Raw genomic sequence first — 19,961 nt, 5'->3', positions numbered from 1 at the left:
TGGAAAAGTATGGGAGGAGGGAAATGGGGCGATAATTCGACGGCTCCGCAATGTCAGCGCCATTTTTTTTTAGAAGGAGTACTAGGATGGCTTCCTTAAAGGAGATAGGACAGATGCCGCTGCTGAGAGATCTGTTAAGTAGGTGTAGGATACAATCTGGCAAGTTAAGACACATGCTCTGCAGGACAGACGGTGGACAGCAGTCGTTCGGGGAGCCAGATTTCACGCGGATGGCTAGTTCAGCTAGGGAGGTGGGATCTAGAGCAGGAAAGGTGGTAAAAGTCAAGGAGTTGTTAGAGGAATTATCCGGTGGGGGTGACTGGGGAAGAGGAGGGATGGATTTTTTGATTTTTGTGATCTTTTCTAGAAAGAAGGAGTTCAGGGTGTCACAGGCCTCCTGGGTGGTGGTCTGGGCTGGGAGGGTTCTGTCATCTGTAGTTAGCTCGTTCAAGACTCTGAACACCTCCTTGGATTTGTCGCCGCCGAAGAGATCCTGTTGGAGAAATAGCCAATGTGTGCTGTATTAGCGAGCTTGTTTCTTTCCTAACAAATATTTTTCGGCTCTTTCATATTTTCGTGCTATGGGAGAAGTTTTGCTCACATAGTAAAAGGAGGAGGGGATGTGGTACGCGCATGAGATATTATATGCCTTTGGCTCCCTACCCAAGCATCATAAATGTGTTTCAACTGATTCTCTTCATATGCACCATGAGAGTGCGTTGTGAAAAGACTCTTTGTCTCAGTACGGTGATCAAAACTGTACTGGATGAAAGCCTGGCATATCTCGCTGTCTCGTGCCTGGAGACATCTAGAGGGGCTGTCTGTGGTGCACCGCTGTAGGTCACTGTGTAATGTTTGTAGGCTTAGGCGGCTGTCTGACACCTATGCCTTCACCTCAGTAGACTTTGTTGTCTCTCCCTTGCATCAGATGATGGGGCTTCCCGCGCTTTACCTTATTCAGTATGTATCACTCACTACTTTCTTTCATTATGAAGTGTATCGCTTTGATTTCTTTTCCAATTAGTTGCAGTCTTTGCTAACTTTTTCTCTTTCATGCACATACTATACTGCTCCTCTGACCCCCATGGGTGTTCTGTAGAGACCCTGCCAATCACTGTCAAGAGACAAAACACATTTCTCTTCATTCAGCCCTTTGTCGTTAACAATCGCCAACAACAGGAGTTCTAGAATATTCCTTTGTTTGATGTCAGCTTGGGCTTTGAGGTGTATTGTGACATCATTCACCTGGGGGCCCTTTAATATAAGCTGTCTGTGGGCTCTCTGTCCTCGAGCACTACACTCATAGGCGCTGCCATCTAAGACAGGAGTAAAGCACCCCTCTGCTCGCTCGCTCGCAGGATACCAAAAAGCTTCTCACACAGGCTGTTCTGCAATTGAACACTCCTTAACACACTTCCCATAAAGCACTACCCAGGATATAACGGACCCTTAGTCTAAGCGATTAGGTGTCTTGTGAGAGGTATGAAGCGCTATGCAAATGCAACTACAATAAAGGTGTGTGGGAGTCGGTTCCTATGCACCCGGTGCTTCTTGTTACACGTGTACAGTAGAATGCTCTAAGTGAGCCCGGAGAGCGTCATTGTAATAGAACAACAGAAGTGATAAGCTTTCAGGGGATGGAATAAAACGAAGTAACGCTCTGCTACGTCCTTTTACATCCTCCGTTGTTCATTGTTCGCCCTCCCTTGCATTAGCGCGTTTCTGCGCGTCACTCACTGCGTCCCCTCGCTTTCATAAGCCATGCTTCCTTCCATCCCTTCACTGCGCTTCCTCCCATTTGTAAAAATGCGCTTCTTCCCTATTGTTCGCTGTGCTTCCTCCGCAGCATAGACTGTGTTTCCTCCCATCAGAAGCCGTGCTTCGTCCCGCCCTACACTGTGCTTCCTACCTGACTTACATCCGGCTTCTACACTGGTCTCCACTGTACTTTACATCTTACACTGTGTGCCCGCCCTTTCATAAACTGCACTCCCATTCACAAAATGTGCTTCTTCTCTGTAGTGCACCATGCTTCTCATTGGCGTACACCGTGCTTCCTCTTGTCACTGCTGTGTCCCCTCCCTTTCATAAACTGCACTCCCATTCCTAATACGTGCTTCTTTCTAGCACACTGTTTCCTCACTGGTGCACCCTCTGACTCTTCCCTGCTTCCACTCTGTTTCCTCCTGGGTTTCCGCAGTGTTTCCTTCTTATCGTGCACCGTGCCTCCTCCTTGGCTTATGCTCTGCTTTGGGCCCATACTGGGGTGGGGAGGGGCAGACACACCACAGACCAGCTTGTTGGTGTACAAAAGGCCGCTTTATTGGAAACAGGTGCACCATACAAATACATACCTTTGGCCTGTGCCGAACAAAACTAAGCCTCACTAAATATATACTTCATAACATACCCCGCTCCCCCCACCCCTAAAAAGTGGATCCCCCTGCAACAGTTATAAACACCAACTTGCAATTTCCAACTTTCCTACCTACCTAACTATATAACTTCTTATATCTACCCAACTGCAAATCCAGACCTCATAACTCCCCCCTGCACTTTTAGGAAACACGCCAACACAAAAGACTACAGTAAAAACACACCAGCACCTGCTCCAGCGACAAAAACCCCATACAATAGAACCCCCGATGCACCTGGTCCCAATAAGACCACCTCATAAACCCCATCCTACATAATCCTACAACCCCGTAACCCCCCCCCATTAAACAGGAAAACAAAGGGAGGGCGGGCGGGCGACAAACAGAAACCCCCCAGGACACCTACAGCCAGCTGCTGAGTCACTACCACCAAAATGGTGGGTAGTTTCCCAAAATGTCCGGCTAAATATGCCACTAGCCCAAAGATGGCCCAAGACCAGCCCAACCAGCCCAAAAGGAGCCCACAAAGCCCAACTAGCCCAACTGAGGTGCTGGCTGCCCCTTCCCCCCCTCATCGGGGCCAAAATAACCCGAGAGGGCCAGGCCTCCCGCTGGTCGGCCGCCCCTCCCAAGGCCCTATTCTCCTTGGCGTACACTGTGCCTCCTCTGTGACTTACACTCTGCGTCATCACGGATGTACACCGTGCTTCTTTCCTCTGGTACTGTGCTTCCTCCTGAACTTACGTTCTGCTTCTTTCCTATCATAGACTGTGGTTCCTCCCCGACACCCACTCTGCTTCCCTCTTATTATCCTCTGTGCTTCCTTCCTTTCTTAACCCCTTGCATGCTTGTGACGGAACGGTTCCGTCACAAGCCTCCGGTGAGCTGTGCTTGTGACGGAACGGTTCCGTCACGGCCCGCTCGGTGCGCCTGCGCGGCGCTGATTTCATGCCTGTGCGGCGCGTTCCATTGAGCGGGCGCGTTCGTGACGGATCCGTTCCGTCACAAGCACAGCTCACCCGCGAGCCGTGACGGAGCGGTTCCGTCACAAGCACGTGACCGCCACGCGGCCGCCCTACCCCCTTAGCGCTGCGGCGGAATAGCCGCCGCAGCAAAAGGGTTAAACCGCTCTTGTCCCCTGTAGCTGTGCTTCCTCCCATGTGTAATGTGCTTCGTCCCTTCTGTACACAATCATTACTAGCACACATTACTTTCTCACTTGTGAGCCCTGAGCTCCTTTCCTGTTGTACACTGTGATTCCTTTTTTTGGTAAATGACGCTTCCTCATTGTCTCTCATCGTGCTTCGTTCCTGTCATGCAATTTGCTTACGCACAGTCATTCCCTGTGCTCTCCCTCTCCTACACCGTGCTTTCTTCATATCAAACCCGGCTAACTTCTTGTTGCACAATACACTTAACTTGTATAGTACACTGCACTTCCTCCGTGTCCCACCCCAGGCTTCTTCCCTGTCCCATACTATGCTTCCTTCCAGTTGTACCTTCCACTTTCTCCCTGTCATACTTACTACTTCCTCCCTGTCATAAGTGCCACTTCATCCCTGTCGTACCTGCTACTTCCTCCCTGTCATACTTTCTATTTACTCCCTGTCATACCTTCTACTTCCTCCCTTTCGTACCTTCTACTTCCTCTCTGTCATATTTCTACTTCTTCCCTGTCGTACCTGCTACTTCCTCTCTGTCATACTTTCTACTTACTCCCTGTCATACCTTATACTTCCTCCCTCTCATACCTTCTACTTCCTCCCTGTCATACCTTCTACTTCCTCCCTGTCATACCTTCTACTTCCTTCCTGTCATACCTTCTACTTCCTCCCTGTCCTACCTTCTACTTCCTCCCTGTCATATTTTCTATTTCTTCCCTGTTGTGCCTTCTACTTCCTACCTGTCATACCCTGCTCCTTCTTCATGTACATTATGCTTCATCTGTATCGTGCACCAGACACCCCCTTGTACACTGCTGTGGTTCCTACCTGTTGACTCCTCTCGTCTCTGGTGCCAGTCATTATCCGCACCTGCTAAGATGCCTTTGAAGTTCATGAGATGCATTGATTTTTTTCTTCAGGGCTTGCTTCCCCAGTCCTTGTCAAGCCGCTTTATTCTTCCTGGAATTATCCATTCTGTGAGGCTTTGACCTTCCTAGAAAGAACATCACAGCCTTACAGCACAGTACCGTCTGGCTGATCGCTAAAGTGTGGCTTCAAGCATGTATTTCCCAGCTCATAAATCCGTAGTGCAATTTGTCTATTTGTTTTGGTATTCCAGTTTGTAAATAGTTGTTAGTCCTCCTGTGTACTGTAGCTCTCCAAAGAAAATAAAGTTGGAAGGTGCTGATGTACTATATTGTTTACTGATGTTCCTGTTTCCTGAAGCCCTCATTGGCTCATTGGCTATTAGGCATTGATTATCTTGTGTTTGCCCTCGGGTATCGACGTGGGATGCAACACCTGTGAGATGTGGTTCCCCAAAGTAGGGACACTGGATGGTTATTCTGTGTAATGTGGGTTATCTAGGTTCAGTTGGTTTGATGGCCTCCATACATCTTGATTTTTTCCTGTGTTAAGATGGCTGTCCCATTGTGTGTCACTTCTTCATCCTCAGATTCCTGTTCGCTGGTTACATTGGAGGATGCTGCCATGATTCCTTGTGTTTAGTAGCTTGATGAGGTCCTCGTGTATTGAGACGTCCATTGGGTGGAGTGGATGGGTACTCTTCTTTAATCTGTTGGGCCCCCTGAGTGGCTGGTGCTGGATGGTCTCTTTAAAAAGTGAACTGGATGATGTCTGGTCTATGGTTATTTCCCTGCGTTGTGATTGGATGGCTCTTATGTAACAAGAGTCTTCCCAGTCTAGGGAGAGTTAGATGGGGATGTTGTGTATGGTATTTTTGCCAGCATTATTACGTTTTTAATAGGCCTCCTGTTTTTTTTTGTTTTTTACTTCAGTTTGTGCTGGTCTCTGTGCTTTCATGTGCCTGTGTGGGAGTTGTATCATTTGCAGATCCCCCTATTGTACGTGATACCTGCAGCTCTGTCTTTGTCTGTCTCTGAGCAATGGATGAAGTTCTGGCTCATGATTTCACTCTGGCATTCAAGATTGGCTGACTTTGTTGCCCTCTTCTGCTACAACAGCCTTGGGTTTTGGGACATGATGAGTAACTGCATGTCTTTTGATGTTTGTTTTCCAGGATGGAATGGGGAACCTGAGAATCACGGAGAAGGGACTGAGGCTGGAAGGAGACTCAGAATTCTTGAAACCTCTTTACGCCAAAGAAATACGGTCCAGACCTGTAAGTTTATAACCGGGAGGGTGATGGGCACAAATGCCATTCAAGTCAAAGACAATGTTGGAATCTCGGTCAATTTATTAAAACTGCAGCAAGCTCAGAAGTCCCTCCACCTGGGCCTAGATGGACTTGAGGCCTGGTAGCTACCCCCACTTCAGTAACAGGCCTTATGCTGGATAACCATCCAAGCACATAACACGACTGCAGGAGACCTGGAATGCCAGGTTAGCGTCTCTTGTTGTCTTAGAAAGCAGAACTACTTTTCCATAGCACAGTCTTGACTTCCCTGGATTCGAGGATACTCTGGACTTTCGTTCATAGTGGCCTGCCTTGCATGCAGATTTCTGTCAGCGGCTGACCCATATAGCTGATGATTGTCTAACCAGAAATTTAAGGTTAACTAGACAGAAGCACATGGCTATTCTACGGTTTCTTTTCTAGTCCAAGGTTGAAGAGATGTTCTATATCAGACTCAGTTATCTTGAATCCACTCCCTAGGGACACTGAATCCTGTCCCTCTTGTTTCCCCTTCGGGTAGCTGGTTAATTCTTGGAGGTTTCATTAATTCAGCCTAAGAGTCCACTGGGCCTGTAGATGAGTGCATGGGAATATGTTCCATACGTGTTTTCTTTGCATAGCGCCGTAGCTAGAAATGGACCATATATGGACATCAGGTGCAGAGCATAAGGAGCAAATAGCATTTGGCTGTGAAATGTAATCTTAAAGTACATCCGAGTCATATCATTTTACACAAAATGTATGTTGAACTCTTAAACAATGTTCAATGTATGTAATGACCCTTGTAATGCATTCCAAATATTATTTAAATATTTTGATGTCTAGTTCTCTCGGTGTTCCTCTATTCAGCTTTGGATCTTGCAGCAGACTCTATGTTTTGAAATATCCACCAATCTCTCCCATTGAATTTCGATTGTGACCTTCAGCATTCATCAATATCTCAGACCCTAAGACATCCATAGAGTTCTCATGACATACCTCTCTTCCGACAAAGATCATGCACAAATATCCTAGTATTAAAATATTCATAGATCTCTTGCCATGCACCTCTATCCTAACATGTACTAGAGGTGCAGGGCTTTGAATGAGCTCTCGTCGCCCATCCTTTTTCTGCTCAAGCACCTGTCACATTTTGTTTCTGCCCATCACAGCATATATGGGTTATAACACTTCAACCATTGGCTGGCTTCACTGTGTGTGACAGTATTTTTCATATGCACATATACCTAGAAAGTGGTCCATTTCAGTGCCATAGCTTGTTGGCTAATATCAATTGATATTGCTTCTATCATTTCTTGCTTTTTACAATTTTGTGGTGGCTCTGGCTTTACTTTTTAATTATCTTTCCAAACACATATATGCCACCTTAGATTACACAATTTTTTTGAATTTCTTTTAAGCTTTTAATGCCTATTGAATATTTTTTTTCTATAAACTTGTTTTCCAAAAACGTCAATAAAAAACAGTGCAGGATTGCCGAGGTCAGACCTATTTTCAAGTGCTGGTTGAAGTTGTTGATGGCTTTAAGTGAAAGTCAGTGGAGGTCTTGCAGAATGGAATTATATAATCTAATTTTGTTTGCACCGTGGACAAGCATGCTGTGTAGTGTAAAGCTTTGTGTGAAGAAATGTTTTCACCGGGCTTCAGTGACGCACAAAGACAGGTAGCACTTGGCAGGCTTCTTTCATGCACCCAAACGTTGCAGTAGAGGCAGCAGTGGGACAGGCTTCACTCACAAAACATAACTAATTTAGCAATTGGTTCAATTTATGTTGCTGCAGCTTTAGAAATTGTTCTACTAGATGTTCAAAAGCAATTCTACCTGCACATGGTTGGATTTGATACTATTTCTTTTTGTGCAAGCATTTGGAAACCTACCTTTATTGTGTAGATAACCCCATATATTATAGATGTTCTCACTTGAAATTTCTCTGCATAGCGCCCTAATGTTGAAGTAATCTAATTAGGGGAGGTTAGCAACATTTTCTATATAATGCTTCAACATCACTGATGATCCCGGCTGATAAAATCTTTTGTGGGGCTCATTGAAATCTGCTTGACAGCAAACATACAGCATCCTAATGAAAATTCTACTTCCTTAGTTCAGAGGAACAAAGCATAATGTTTGCCTTTTTGCATCTTATTGACTGAAATGCTCATGAGTTGTTTTTAGTTCCCTCTACATATGTCACAGATTGTAATACGGTAAGTTAATAACTGTTATTAATTTACGAATCAGCTATTCTTTCTATTCGTTGGTGTAGTATGTCTGATTTTACTTTGTTTACTTCATAATGGTTTTCATACATCAGACTATGTGAATATCACTCATGGGTCTCTACAATACATGTTCCTTAGCTGTATGATAACTTGTGTTTTCAAAAAGAGTACTAGATCTGTTACTGCTAAAACACTTTTTTTTTTAACCCCTCCCATGCTTGTGACGGAACCGTTCCGTCACGAGCCTCGGGTGGGCTGGCTGGTGACGGAACGGTTCCGTCACGGCCCGCTCGCCGTGCCTGCGAGGCGCGAACTCCGAGTCTGCACTGACGTTCTAAAGAGCGGGCGGGGCCGTGACGGAACCGTTCCGTCACAAGCACAGCTCACCCGCGGGCAGTGACGGAGCGGTTCCATCACCAGCACGGGAGCGCGGCCCCGCATCCCCCTTAAAGCTGCTGCGGAATAGCCGCCGCAGCGAAGGGGTTAATTTACTAAATCCAATTAGCGAATTGAGAAAGTTGTTGCGAATGCTAAATGGGTTTAGAAATGTTTCCAAACTGATGTTTGGAAGAGGTGTGTTTTGGTCATCCCTTCCATATTGATTTGGACCCTGTAGTTTCAGTGGTTTGTGACCTTGATTTTGGTCTCAAACCATTGGAACGCTACTGACTCCTTAAAGGAATTGGCAACTGATTTGCTACATGGAGGAAGTCCCCTTACGACCTCTTTCCTTTTAAGAATCATGGTGGCAGCTTCAGTGGGAGCAGGCGGTAGTCCAGGGGACCACTGCCAACTCTCAAGGAAGTTTTTCAAAACTGAAAACTATTTTCTTTTAAAAGCAGCCCAATTTCCTTTTTAAGCTGCTTAAAAAAATGGTGTTCAGTTTAGACATACAACGACCGGCATGGTGCTCTTCTGTCCCTTACAGGCCATCATCCCTGTCTTTGGGGCCGATCGGAAAGAGTCAATTTTACAATTTGCCTAATTAATATTCATTAAGCAGGTTGTTTTGTGACCCACTCTAATTTGGCATTTTGTGAACTGACCTATTAATACATAGGCTGGTTAGTAAAATCAGACTGGATTCACAAAAAGTCTGTGCACCATCTGCAACATTTTGCTAATCCAGTTTTAGTACATCTGGGTCGAGAAGTGCTCAGTCGGCTGCAATTTGTGCATTTCTGGGCAAATCTCTTAATTTCTCAGTACCTAAATTTGTGAAATGTACTATAATGGTGAAACTAAAAGATGAAAAACGCAGTGGCGTAGGAAGGGAGGTTGGTGGGTGCGGGCCACCCCAGGTGTCATCACTGATGGGGGTGACAAAATGGCAAAAATATGGGTAACTATCTTCTTTTTTTTTTTTTTTTTTTATTGAACCTTAATCGCAGCAAGCATTGTCACAGTTATGGGCCTACAACCTTCACGGCCGGCCGCTAGTCAAATCCAAAACATTGCACTCAAGAGGTATAAGTAAAGCAATACGAAGTCCAGGATAGTACATCAACAGCACATGATTCGGAAGCAGACACAATAATATGGAATCAGAATGAGAGAGGTTCATTTTCCAAATAAGGAGACAAAATGAAACAAACAAAGAGAAAGAGATGTATAGTCGCGCCCAGTCTCGTGGCAGCGGACAAATCAGGATATTTGATTCAGTAGCAACACGGGGGGGCACCAGGAATTAAGTCATATAGAACAGGGGAAGTAGAAGCACGATCCCATCATGAACGGGCCCAAACCCCACCCCCGACCTCGAACACCCCACAAGGACAAGGACGACGACGACATGAAAAGAGAAGAAAGACTAAAGGGCCATAGAAACAAAAACGAAACTATCACCCATCCCACAACCCCCCACCCTGCACACCCGCAGAAGGCCATGGCCTACCCCCTAGCCGCGTGCCTGTCGCCCTAGTAGTACCTGAAATATAGAAGAATAGGGAAAAGGAAAGGACAGAAAAGAAGTAAATAGGCAGGAGGAGGGCCCTCATCACGCCGCCCGGCCCCGCTCAGCATCTCACACACCATGAAGTCCCAGAAAGGCATCAACACCATAAAAAGTACAACCAGTCCCAAATGCTAGAGCAATGAAATATCAACAAGAACACCTGCTGGTTCATTCGTCAACGATGAAACAATTAGAATGGGGGCCACTTCAGCCCTGACCTTGTCTTGTAGTAGTCCCACCGGAAGGTCTCTTATGAACCAACGTGGAACAGAGGTCCAAGGGTCCGAGCAGAGTGAAGGAGCTCAGACGTGGCAATGTCATAAAACAGTGCGATAGTACGACTTCACGCAAAAATAGATAGCGAAGAGTAGGGAACAGCAACTCCGGTGTCACGAACATCACAAGGCTGGTAGTAAATAACTGCGTCCAGAAGAGAAGACACGAACAGCTCGGCCACCTCATCGATACATCCCGGCCAGTCCAAGGAGTAGAACAGTGCTCCTTCCCCAACCACCAGCAAAGTACGTGTCTCAAGGATGCAGTCAGACGAGCAGTCAAAACGGTCCGCACGGACACGGGGACCTGATTTTCAAACGGCCCAAGGTGCACACGAGGATCCAGGACCTCCCCCATGGGAACAGCCGCAAGTACATCAGCCGGATCCTGGGACAGGACCGCAGCCTCCATAGACGACGAAACAACAATAGCATCCAGCCTTGCACCCAGGTCACAGCCAATGCGGCCAATGTTTTCGTGCAGATCCATTAGGGCAGCCAACACATCCCATGGCATAAGCTCTGTCTTGTAGTCCGGCCCCATCTCTGGAACAATCTCCCGACCTGGATGCAAACCATGAAGAAGGGCACCAGCCGCCATTTTGGACCTAGCGGTCACGCCCTTCGGCGCCACAATCTAGGACCAGGCCTCACTGCAGGAGACACCGCAGGAGTTTCCCCAGGGCAAACGAACTGTGGGGCAGGGTCCAGAAGGGAGAGCCACCAAAAGGCTAATGCCCCGCAGGGCCCCGAGGCTGCCCGCCAATGTCAGGGGCAATCCTTGGCTATATTCGGGTGGCACAGCCTGGGGAAAGGCGGGGCGGAAGGCAAGTCCCTCCTCCGATTCCACACCACCACACAGCCCCTCACAGGTCCCCGTCAAGCGGCTCAGGATGTTACCGCAGGCAGCGGTCTTTCAGGTCATCGGCCCCCACAGGCGTGTTCCCGGCCGCCATCAATGGCCGTCGGCGCCGCTTCTGTTGCCGGAGGCCCCGCCTAGTCAACACCCCGGTCTCAGCATCGAGCAGGCCGCGGAATGGCCGGGGACAATTCTCAGGATCGGCGGCACGGAGGAGCTCCAGACGTAGATGGTAAGTGTTCTGTTTCTTTCTTTCATCGAAATATGCCGTCATGAGTCAGGATATGTAGCAGGATAGTCGCGTTGGGCGAAAGGGCTCACGGAGCCGAGCGGCTATGCGGCCATTTCGGATGCCCGCTTGGCTCCTCCCCTCAACTATCTTTTTTTTAAACTTATTTTAATAATTTCAATGTGGGGGGGGGGGGGGGGGGGGTGACAAGAAATGTTCTGCACCAGGTACCACCTGAAAATATGTGCATCATCATCATGCATCGTCTCCCAAAACCTCTACAATGTACAGTGATCTGTTGCTACCCAAGTCATTTTGCAAGGTACAAATAAAAAGCAGTGGCATAGGCAAGATAGTGCCAGTGGCACAGATGCAGTGAGGTATGTCCCGCTGGGAGGTACAGCAGTAATGTGACAAGGTGTTCAGGAAAGGAAGCAAGGGGCATGAAGGAGTTGAGGGTGAAAGTGGCAAGAAGGCATTCTGCTACCTAACTAACACACTGGTGCACAATGTTTTCATGCAAAGGATGCAAGGTGGAATCATCTAAGCTCATTTGTAAGCCCAGGGGTGCCAGATTGGTGCTCAGGCACATCAGTTACCTTGTCTTGAGTCAAATTATTTATTAATGAGCAGTGGCGGCTCCTCCGCAGTGGCGGAGGAGCGTCACCCTACTGCCTGGCTCAGATCCAGCAAATGTAAAATAAAACAATGCTATTGCTTTGTTTTATTTTTCATTGGCCGAGTCTTAGACAGCGGTGTTAGAAGTGGGGGGGCCGAGGCATGGGAGGGGTGGGGGGAGGAGGAGTGCTAATGCACTCCACACCCTAAGTGCTCGTATGTGTTTTGGCTGGTCGTCTCAGGCCGACCAAAACACACTTGCGCACTTAGGTTTTCTCCAGCCCAGCTGCAGTGAGCAGCCGGGCTGGAGAAACTCCACAGACGCCCTGGTCTGAGCTGGGTTTCTTTCCTGCTTGCTCAGACCAACTCCTGTGCTGCTCTGCAACACGGGAATTGGATGGGAATCTGGGTCCCAAGGGCTGTTGGGATGCAGGAAGAGGAGAGGCGGCGAATGCGATGTAACGCTGGAGGCAGCCGAAAGCAAAAGGTACGTTTTTAAAGGCCAGAGATGTGTCGCAAACGTTGGAGTGCAGTTTACAACTTCTTTGTTGTACCTGTCTATACAAATCGGGCCCTGGGATGTTTGGAGATTAATATGCACACTCCTTCGATTTCGATGAGTCCTTTAGGTATACGTGCACTTTATAAACCTAGAAATAAATTAGAATAGGAAATACACAACATCAATTGTTATCATGATAATACTTCTCACTTCATTGGGCTCAGAGGGCTGAAGCTGAGCCAAGTTTGCTGCATTTTTAACTTGTGTGTCTCTGGCTAAATGCTGACTGACTATCGTACTGCTACCCTGACTCTGTCTCTGCCTCTTCCATTGCTGCTTGTTTTCGCAGAGGCCCAAAATGGAAGAGGGAGCTGAGATTTTCTTTTTAATTTGCAGCCAGAAGTGTGATGTTGATGGCACAGGTGGTTGTTGTGAAGAGTTGTTGCCCATGGGCAGCAAGTGGCACTGGTGGAGTGAGGGAGGAGGGTGAGGTTGATTGCAGATAGTGGGGCATCGTGGGGTGGTAGGGTTGGGTGTGTTTATCAGATCAGAATCAGCATAAATGCATTGGGACTGTTCAGGAGTTGGATGGCGGGATTTGTCTGGGTTTTGAATTGCAAGCAGCTGGAGGCAATGGCCAGTACATGGGGGCTTTCGCAAGTCACAAGCAGTGGGGATAGGTACCAGAGTTTTGCAGGAGGTGGAAGGGGGAAGAGTAGGACTGTGGAAGAGTTTACTTTATGGGCAACTGGAAATAAGAGACACATCTCATTTGTGATTCTTGGGCTACAAGGTGCAGCAGTCAATCAAGAAAAAGGTCTTAAGTTTCACATGGATAGGTGGGATCTTCCTTATGATCTTTCTACAACTCCAAGTAAGGGGTGAGATACTCTGGCAAAGGATGAAACTATGGTAACTGTGGTACCTGTGACTTGTCATTGCCATGATTTCTGCTGTGAGGACTGCAACAGTCTGATGCTCAGTTCAGCAACAGCTAATGCAACCACTCTTGCCAATCTTGCCCCTCTTGCCCCTAGACACTGTTATTCTTTGAACACCCGGTCTGCTGATTACACCAACATCTAAACACCAAGAGGTTAACTCACAAAACTATCATACTGATAAGTATAAACACTCACACAGTTGTGTTCAGTTAACACAAAACATTTGCCAGTTCTCCTCTTTCAGCACTCTACAGTTCCGGGGTACAAAGGAGTTTCTAAATCCACCATGGTCGTTCTGTAATACCCACTCTGTGAGAATGAGTAGGATAGAGTGCTTGCTCCAATGATGGGTCCCCTATATACAATCACAACAGTATGATAGTTAACTGATCATTCTGTATGCATGTTGTTGGAAAATGACCCTATCTGAAGGGCGACCTCAAACGTTTTGCCTTCCTCCTCCTCTTATTGCTGAACCCTTTTTTTGGCCGTCGGACTCTGAGCACCTTACCACTGCTAACCTGTGTTAAAGTGCATGTGCTTCTTCCCTAAACATGTGTGTTATGTATACCTGATTGACATATATAATTTACGAGTAAGTCCCTTGTAAAGTGGTACACCATGTACCCAGGGCCTGTCAGTTAAATGCTACTAGTTGGCTTGCAGCACTGTTGATCCACCCACAGAAGTAGACTTTCAAATCTGTCTCAGGCCTGTGTTTTGTGCATAGTCTACTTCCACTTCGACTTTGCCATTAAAATCAAAATGCCAAGCCTTAAACTTTCCTTTTATTACATATAAGCCACCCCTAAAGCAGGCCCTAAGAAGCCCTACGGGCAGGGTCAGGGCCAGACTGGCCGTAGCGGCCACCGAGCATTTTCCTGGTGGGCTGGAAGGATGGAGGCCAGTTTTGGACCAGTGGGGCCCATTTTTGGTACAGGGAGCCTGTTTCACAGCAGTGCTGCAATATTGCTCCCTGTACAAAAAGCAATAGGAGTATTTCCCACCAGCACCAACCCCCACCCACCTATCCGCGGCCGGTCTGACTTCATTGCCAGGGCCAGTTTGCGTACCCAGTCCGGCCCTGGGCAGGGTGCTATGTAAGCATACGGTAGGACATGTACCTGTATGTTTTGCATGTCCTGATAGTGACACATGTTATGGTATGTTATGTTAATGGTTGTTTTATAACGCGCTCAGCTACTCGGGCAGTGTCCCGGCGCTATAAGCTCTGCTGGGCCAAAACTAAAAAGAACACAGAAGGCTACTGTCCAAACAGTCACGTTTTGAGCTCTTTCAAACAGCCTATTTTGTTTATCAGTACTGTGAGGCCTACCCCTCTCATAGGGTAGCATTGGGAATTTCTTAATAATTATTTAAGCTGTAATTCCTGATCAGAAAGGAGTAGCTTTTTCATGTTTCATATGTTTGGAATGTAGTGACAAATTCTACTTACTGGTGAGTTTAATTTAACATTACTTTTTTAGAAATGTCACTTTTAGAAAGTGGACATGTCTCTGCACCTACTGCTATGTGTGCCTGACACCTGTCTCCAATACACATCTGGGCTGGGCTGGGTGACAGATACATTTGGATATTCCCTCTAGACACCCACAACACAGGACACTAAATTGCATCTGCATTCATTTGCATACTGATGGAGCATCCTTGCCAAGAGGGAAGGGATACTTCACATGAATAGGTAGTGTCCTATCCCCACACAAAGGTGTGATTTTCCACCCATCGCTAGGCTGGCAGACAGGACTGGCCTGAAAGGGAAACCTGTACACTTCAGAGAATTCATTTGAAGTCAACCCCACATCAAATGCACTTTTGGTTATAAGTACTGGGGGTCTGACCCCCTTTAGGTAGACACTTTGTTGGACTTGTCACCAGACACTGCTGGCTCTATATCTGCACATTGCCAGAAGGACTACTGTCTTGCCAGGATTGACTGCCACTTTGCTAGCTGCTCTGCTGTGTCGGCGTGCTGCTTGCTGAGCTGCAGGAGGGACTGCCACTTTGCGACCTGCCTTGCTGTGCTGGCCTGCTGCCTGCTACCTTGTGCTGATTTACAAGTGTTCCCCAGAAGATTGCGGGCTTGCCCATGTTCAGGGGGTCTCAGGATCATCAAAGACCTCACCCTCTTCCACTGCTGTGACACTCTGTAACTGGTGAGTCCAGTGAGTGGGTTTTGACACAGATCAGCTTGTGAGCCGACCGCCACTACAGTCTTAGCACAAAAGCCAGCCCTTTCTCTTTACAAAGGACTTAGCGTTCCGCTTTCTACAGCCAGTGTTGTCTGTGAGGCTCAAGTTGTTCCAGCTGTGCTTGTGGTAATCTAAGTCACCGCTACACTCCCAGCGGCTGCATCGCCTTCCAGCTCCTTCCAACGTGGCTCTACTGTGACTTATTGCCTAGGTGACCAGGGTCATATCCAAGGGCACAAGGCTCATCAGCCATTGCGGTGTTAGCTGTTGTGACCCAGATCAGCCAACTACACGAGACCCACTCATGAAGCCTGCCAACAACTCGATTGAAAGGTTCGGTACTGAGAAGTCAGACCCCCACGTTCCCGTCACCAACTTGCACATTCGTGGGCGGTTCGGCCTTTGATGAATTTCCCTGGTCCCAAGGGGCCTGTATAATAACCAACCTCTGGTGCTATTTTGCGCACTGCTTTGCCCCGCCATTGAGAGAGGAAGTAATACTTGTCAGTAACCACATGATCGTACATGCTACCAGCACAAGTACCATAATGGTTGCAAAACATGTTTTGTTTACCCCGGTGATTACCGTGGGCGTTTAATGTGAAAACTTGAAAAGTATAGATTGTATTTTTGGTGTTGGTCATGTTTTATCTATAAAACAATAACCTATTTTTATAAACCCGTGGGGAATATTTTTGTGGTGAATTCATTGTGTTACTGTGTGTGCGTGTCTTGTAAAAATACTTTGCACATTCTCTCTTTAGATACACCTAACTGCTCTGTGCCAAGTTACAAGAGGGTGAGCACAGGTTATCTTAGTTCTGTATCTAGCTTACCCTGACTACAGTGGTGGGTTCTGCCTGGCCTGTGTGTATACCTTTGCCAACCAGAAACCCAATTACTAACACATGTATGCTAAGGGTATTACAGGGGAATCAACCATTCTTTCTTCAGCCAATTCTTCTTCTGTGGTGTTCACGTAAAATAAGCTTATCACAGGAACTAGTGTGCCCAACCTCTTTCTGATGCAAATTCTGGAGTGTTCTTTCAGAACTGCAGGGATGGAGGTTCAGCCCTAGAGTGCAAGGAAACAGTTCAGTTCACGTGCTGAGTTAGAGCACCCCAAGGGACTGCGGCACTAACTGAAACCTACCAAGCTCTTCTTTGTGAAGTCAGTGTTTTAAGGTAACTTATCAGCAGCCTTAAACAGGTTCAGGGACACAGTAGAAATCAAAAACAATGTGTTTGTCTTGCAGACAACACACTCACATTTTTCATGTAGAAATTGAGACTTGTAATTTTAAAAGCTTATTTTAAAAACCTTAATCATGTGCAAATAAAGTGTATGATATCGGTCCAGAAGGAGAATAAAATTGCTGTTATTAGCGAAAACAATAGGAACATATTAAATATTATTTTGTCTGCTTGAAAGACATTCTACACCTTAATGATATTTCTAAACCTGACGCTAATTTAGTGGGCTAAAATATAATATATATTATTCCTATCTGTGGAGTATTTGTGATGGTGCACACAGCATAGCTCTTGAAAACAGCAAGCCTGGCTGTTTGTTATCAGAGATCTGTCACGGAAGAACAGCTTGTGCTTTGTCAAGGACAGGAATCCCTGCACGGCTGCTCCCGGCTTCTATAGCTAGCTCTCCTGATGCATGTCTCTGATTGAGAGGAAAGCAGTGCTTAATTTGTAAAAAAGAAACAAGTTCCAGGGCTCTTGCCAGGAGGCCACTGCAGCTTGCACCACACATTGCCCCTGTCATGCTGCCAATGATTGTAACAAAACAGCTACTAACCATCACACTCCTACAAGTGTGACAATTGGGGCTATTCCAGGCCCCAAATGCTATAAGAACAGCTTGGGCAGCAGGTAATAGTAATTTATAATGTATATCAAATTAATAATTGACTTTTGTGGGCATTTCAGACGACACCACCTTGTGGCAGACTGGCGCTGGTGTTGACAAGTATATCAAAAAGGAGAATGAGGGCCAGGAGCTAATTGTGGTCCAGTGTCCGTGCTCCACTATCGAGTCGTTTCACTAAAAAGGGGGTCACCGTTCCGTCGTTGTGGGTGCTGAAAAGTCAGCCTTATACCGATATGTGAGGAGGAAAGGAGAATAGGTAAACAAGCATTGGAAATGCAATAGGTCTCGCACCATTAGAGTTGGTGCTTTTAGAATTGTTTATGGGTTTTTTTTGTAAATGTTTAGCATTTTTGTTTCCTGTAGCCAATGCTAAAGTATTACAAATAAAAAAAGCCATAAACATTTCTAAAAGCTCTAACTGAAATGGTCTGAGAACTATTGCACTGTGTGAGGGTGAGGGTGAGTGAGGGTGAGGGTGAGTGAGGGTGAGTGAGGGTGAGGGTGAGTGAGGGTGAGGGGTTGAGGGTGAGTGAGAGTGAGGGTGAGTGAGGGTGAGTGAGGGTGAGTGAGGGTGAGTGAGGGTGAGGGGTTGAGGTTGAGGGTGAGGTGTTGAGGGTGAGTGAGGGTGAGGGTGAGTGAGGGTGAGGGTGAGTGAGGTGTTGAGGGTGAGTGAGGGTGAGGGTGAGTGAGGGTGAGGGGTTTTGGGTGAGTGAGGGTGAGGGGGAGTAGTTGAGGCTGAGTGAGGGTGAGTGAGAGTGAGGGTGAGTGAGGGGTTGAGGGTGAGGGGTTGAGGGTGAGTGAGTGAGGGTGAGGGGTTGAGGGTGAGTGAGGGTGAGGGTGAGTGAGGGTGAGGGGTTGAGGGTGAGTGAGGATGAGTGAGGGGTTGAGGGTGAGGGGTTGAGGGTGAGTGAGGGTTTGAGGGTGAGGGGTTGAGGGTGAGTGAGGGTGAGTGAGGGTGAGGGTGAGGGGTTGAGGGGGAGGGGTCGAGGGGGAGGGGTTGAGGGTGAGTGAGGGTGAGTGAGTGAGGGTGAGGGGTTGAGGGTGAGTGAGGGTGAGGGGTTGAGGGTGGGTGAGTGAGGGTGAGGGTTTGAGGGTGAGGGGTTGAGGGTGAGTGAGTGAGGGTGAGGGGTTGAGGGTGAGTGAGGGTGAGGGGTTGAGGGTGAGTGAGGTTGAGGGTGGTTGAGTGAGGATGAGTGAGAGTGAGGGTGAGTGAGGGGTTGAGGGTGAGTGAGTGAGGGTGAGGGGTTGAGGGTGAGTGAGGGTGAGGGTGAGGGTGAGTGAGGGTGAGTGAGGGTGAGGGGTTGAGGGTGAGTGAGGATGAGTGAGAGTGAGGGTGAGTGAGGGGTTGAGGGTGAGGGGTTGAGGGTGAGGGGTTGAGGGTGAGGGGTTGAGGGTGAGGGTGAGTGAGGGTGAGGGGTTGAGGGTGAGTGAGGGTGAGTGAGGGTGAGTGAGGGTGAGGGGTTGAGGGTGAGTGAGGATGAGTGAGAGTGAGGGTGAGTGAGGGGTTGAGGGTGAGTGATGGTCAGGGTGAGTGAGGGTGAGGGTGGGTGAGGGGTTGAGGGTGAGTTTGAGGGGTTGACGGTGAGGGTGAGTGAGGGTGAGGGTGAGTGAGGGTGAGGGGTTGAGGGTGAGTGAGGGTGAGTGAGGGTGAGGGGTTGAGGGTGAGGGGTTGAGGGTGAGTGAGTGAGGGTGAGGGGTTGAGGGTGAGTGAGGGTGAGGGGTTGAGGGTGAGTGAGGGTGAGGGGTTGAGGGGGAGGGGTTGAGGGTGAGTGAGGGTGAGGGGTTGAGGGTGAGTGAGGGTGAGGGGTTGAGGGTGAGTGAGGGTGAGGGCGAGTGAGGGTGAGGGGTTGAGGGTGAGGGGTTGAGGGTGAGGGTGAGGGGTTGAGGGTGAGTGAGTGAGGGTGAGGGGTTGAGGGGGAGGGGTTGAGGGTGAGTGAGGGTGAGGGGTTGAGGGTGAGCGAGGGTGAGGGGTTGAGGGTGAGTGAGGGTGAGTGAGGGTGAGGGGTTGAGGGTGAGTGAGGGTGAGGGGTTGAGGGTGAGTGTGAGTGAGGGTGAGGGGTTGAGGGTGAGTGAGGGTGAGGGGTTGAGGGTGAGTGAGGGTGAGTGAGGGTGAGGGTGAGGCTGAGGGGTTGAGGGTGAGTGAGAGTGAGTGTTGTGAGAGAGGGGTGATGAGGCCTGGTTGTTGTGAGAGAGGGGTGATGAGTCCTGGTTGTTTTGAGGTACAGCTGATGAGGCCTGGTTGTTGTGAAGTATCTGACTTTCTTGTGAAGACAAGTGCGTCATAAGCTTAAACGAGAGCCTTGCATTCTCTGTTCCCGATCCTTGCACCCATGCATGGCTCGGGTCTCAGGGCAGCTACCAGGAGTTCTAACAGCTCTCATCAGGTTTCTACAGCTAGTTCCCCGGTTTTGTGGGCTGGGCATGAATAGTGGGCAAGAAACAGCTAATTATAGAAGGGCCGCTTTTGAATGAATTAATTAATAAACCTTTACACCGCAGATATTCAAAGGTCAAGCCACTGATGAGTTGTGATGTTTTGTTTTGTAAGAGGTGTTAAGCTGACTTGCAGGCG

At 48.0% G+C, this 19,961-nt stretch overlaps 1 protein-coding gene across 6 annotated transcripts in view; it reads left to right on the top strand.

The window, feature by feature from the left end:
- The window catches only part of SGCD (sarcoglycan delta), a 1,117,370-nt gene that overhangs the window by 749,558 nt on the left and 347,851 nt on the right, over positions 1 to 19,961 (top strand). For all 6 annotated transcript variants that reach the window (XM_086931235.1, XM_086931238.1, XM_086931236.1 and 3 more), the window contains one exon: positions 5,580 to 5,681. In XM_086931235.1, coding sequence (XP_086787361.1) covers positions 5,580 to 5,681 — 102 coding nt within the window. The remainder of the gene's footprint in view (positions 1 to 5,579; positions 5,682 to 19,961) is intronic.

The sequence above is a fragment of the Lissotriton vulgaris genome, chromosome 7 (genome assembly GCF_964263255.1).
Source record: "Lissotriton vulgaris chromosome 7, aLisVul1.2, whole genome shotgun sequence".
Lineage (NCBI taxonomy): Eukaryota > Metazoa > Chordata > Amphibia > Caudata > Salamandridae > Lissotriton > Lissotriton vulgaris.
This window is presented reverse-complemented; position numbering and strand designations above follow the sequence as displayed.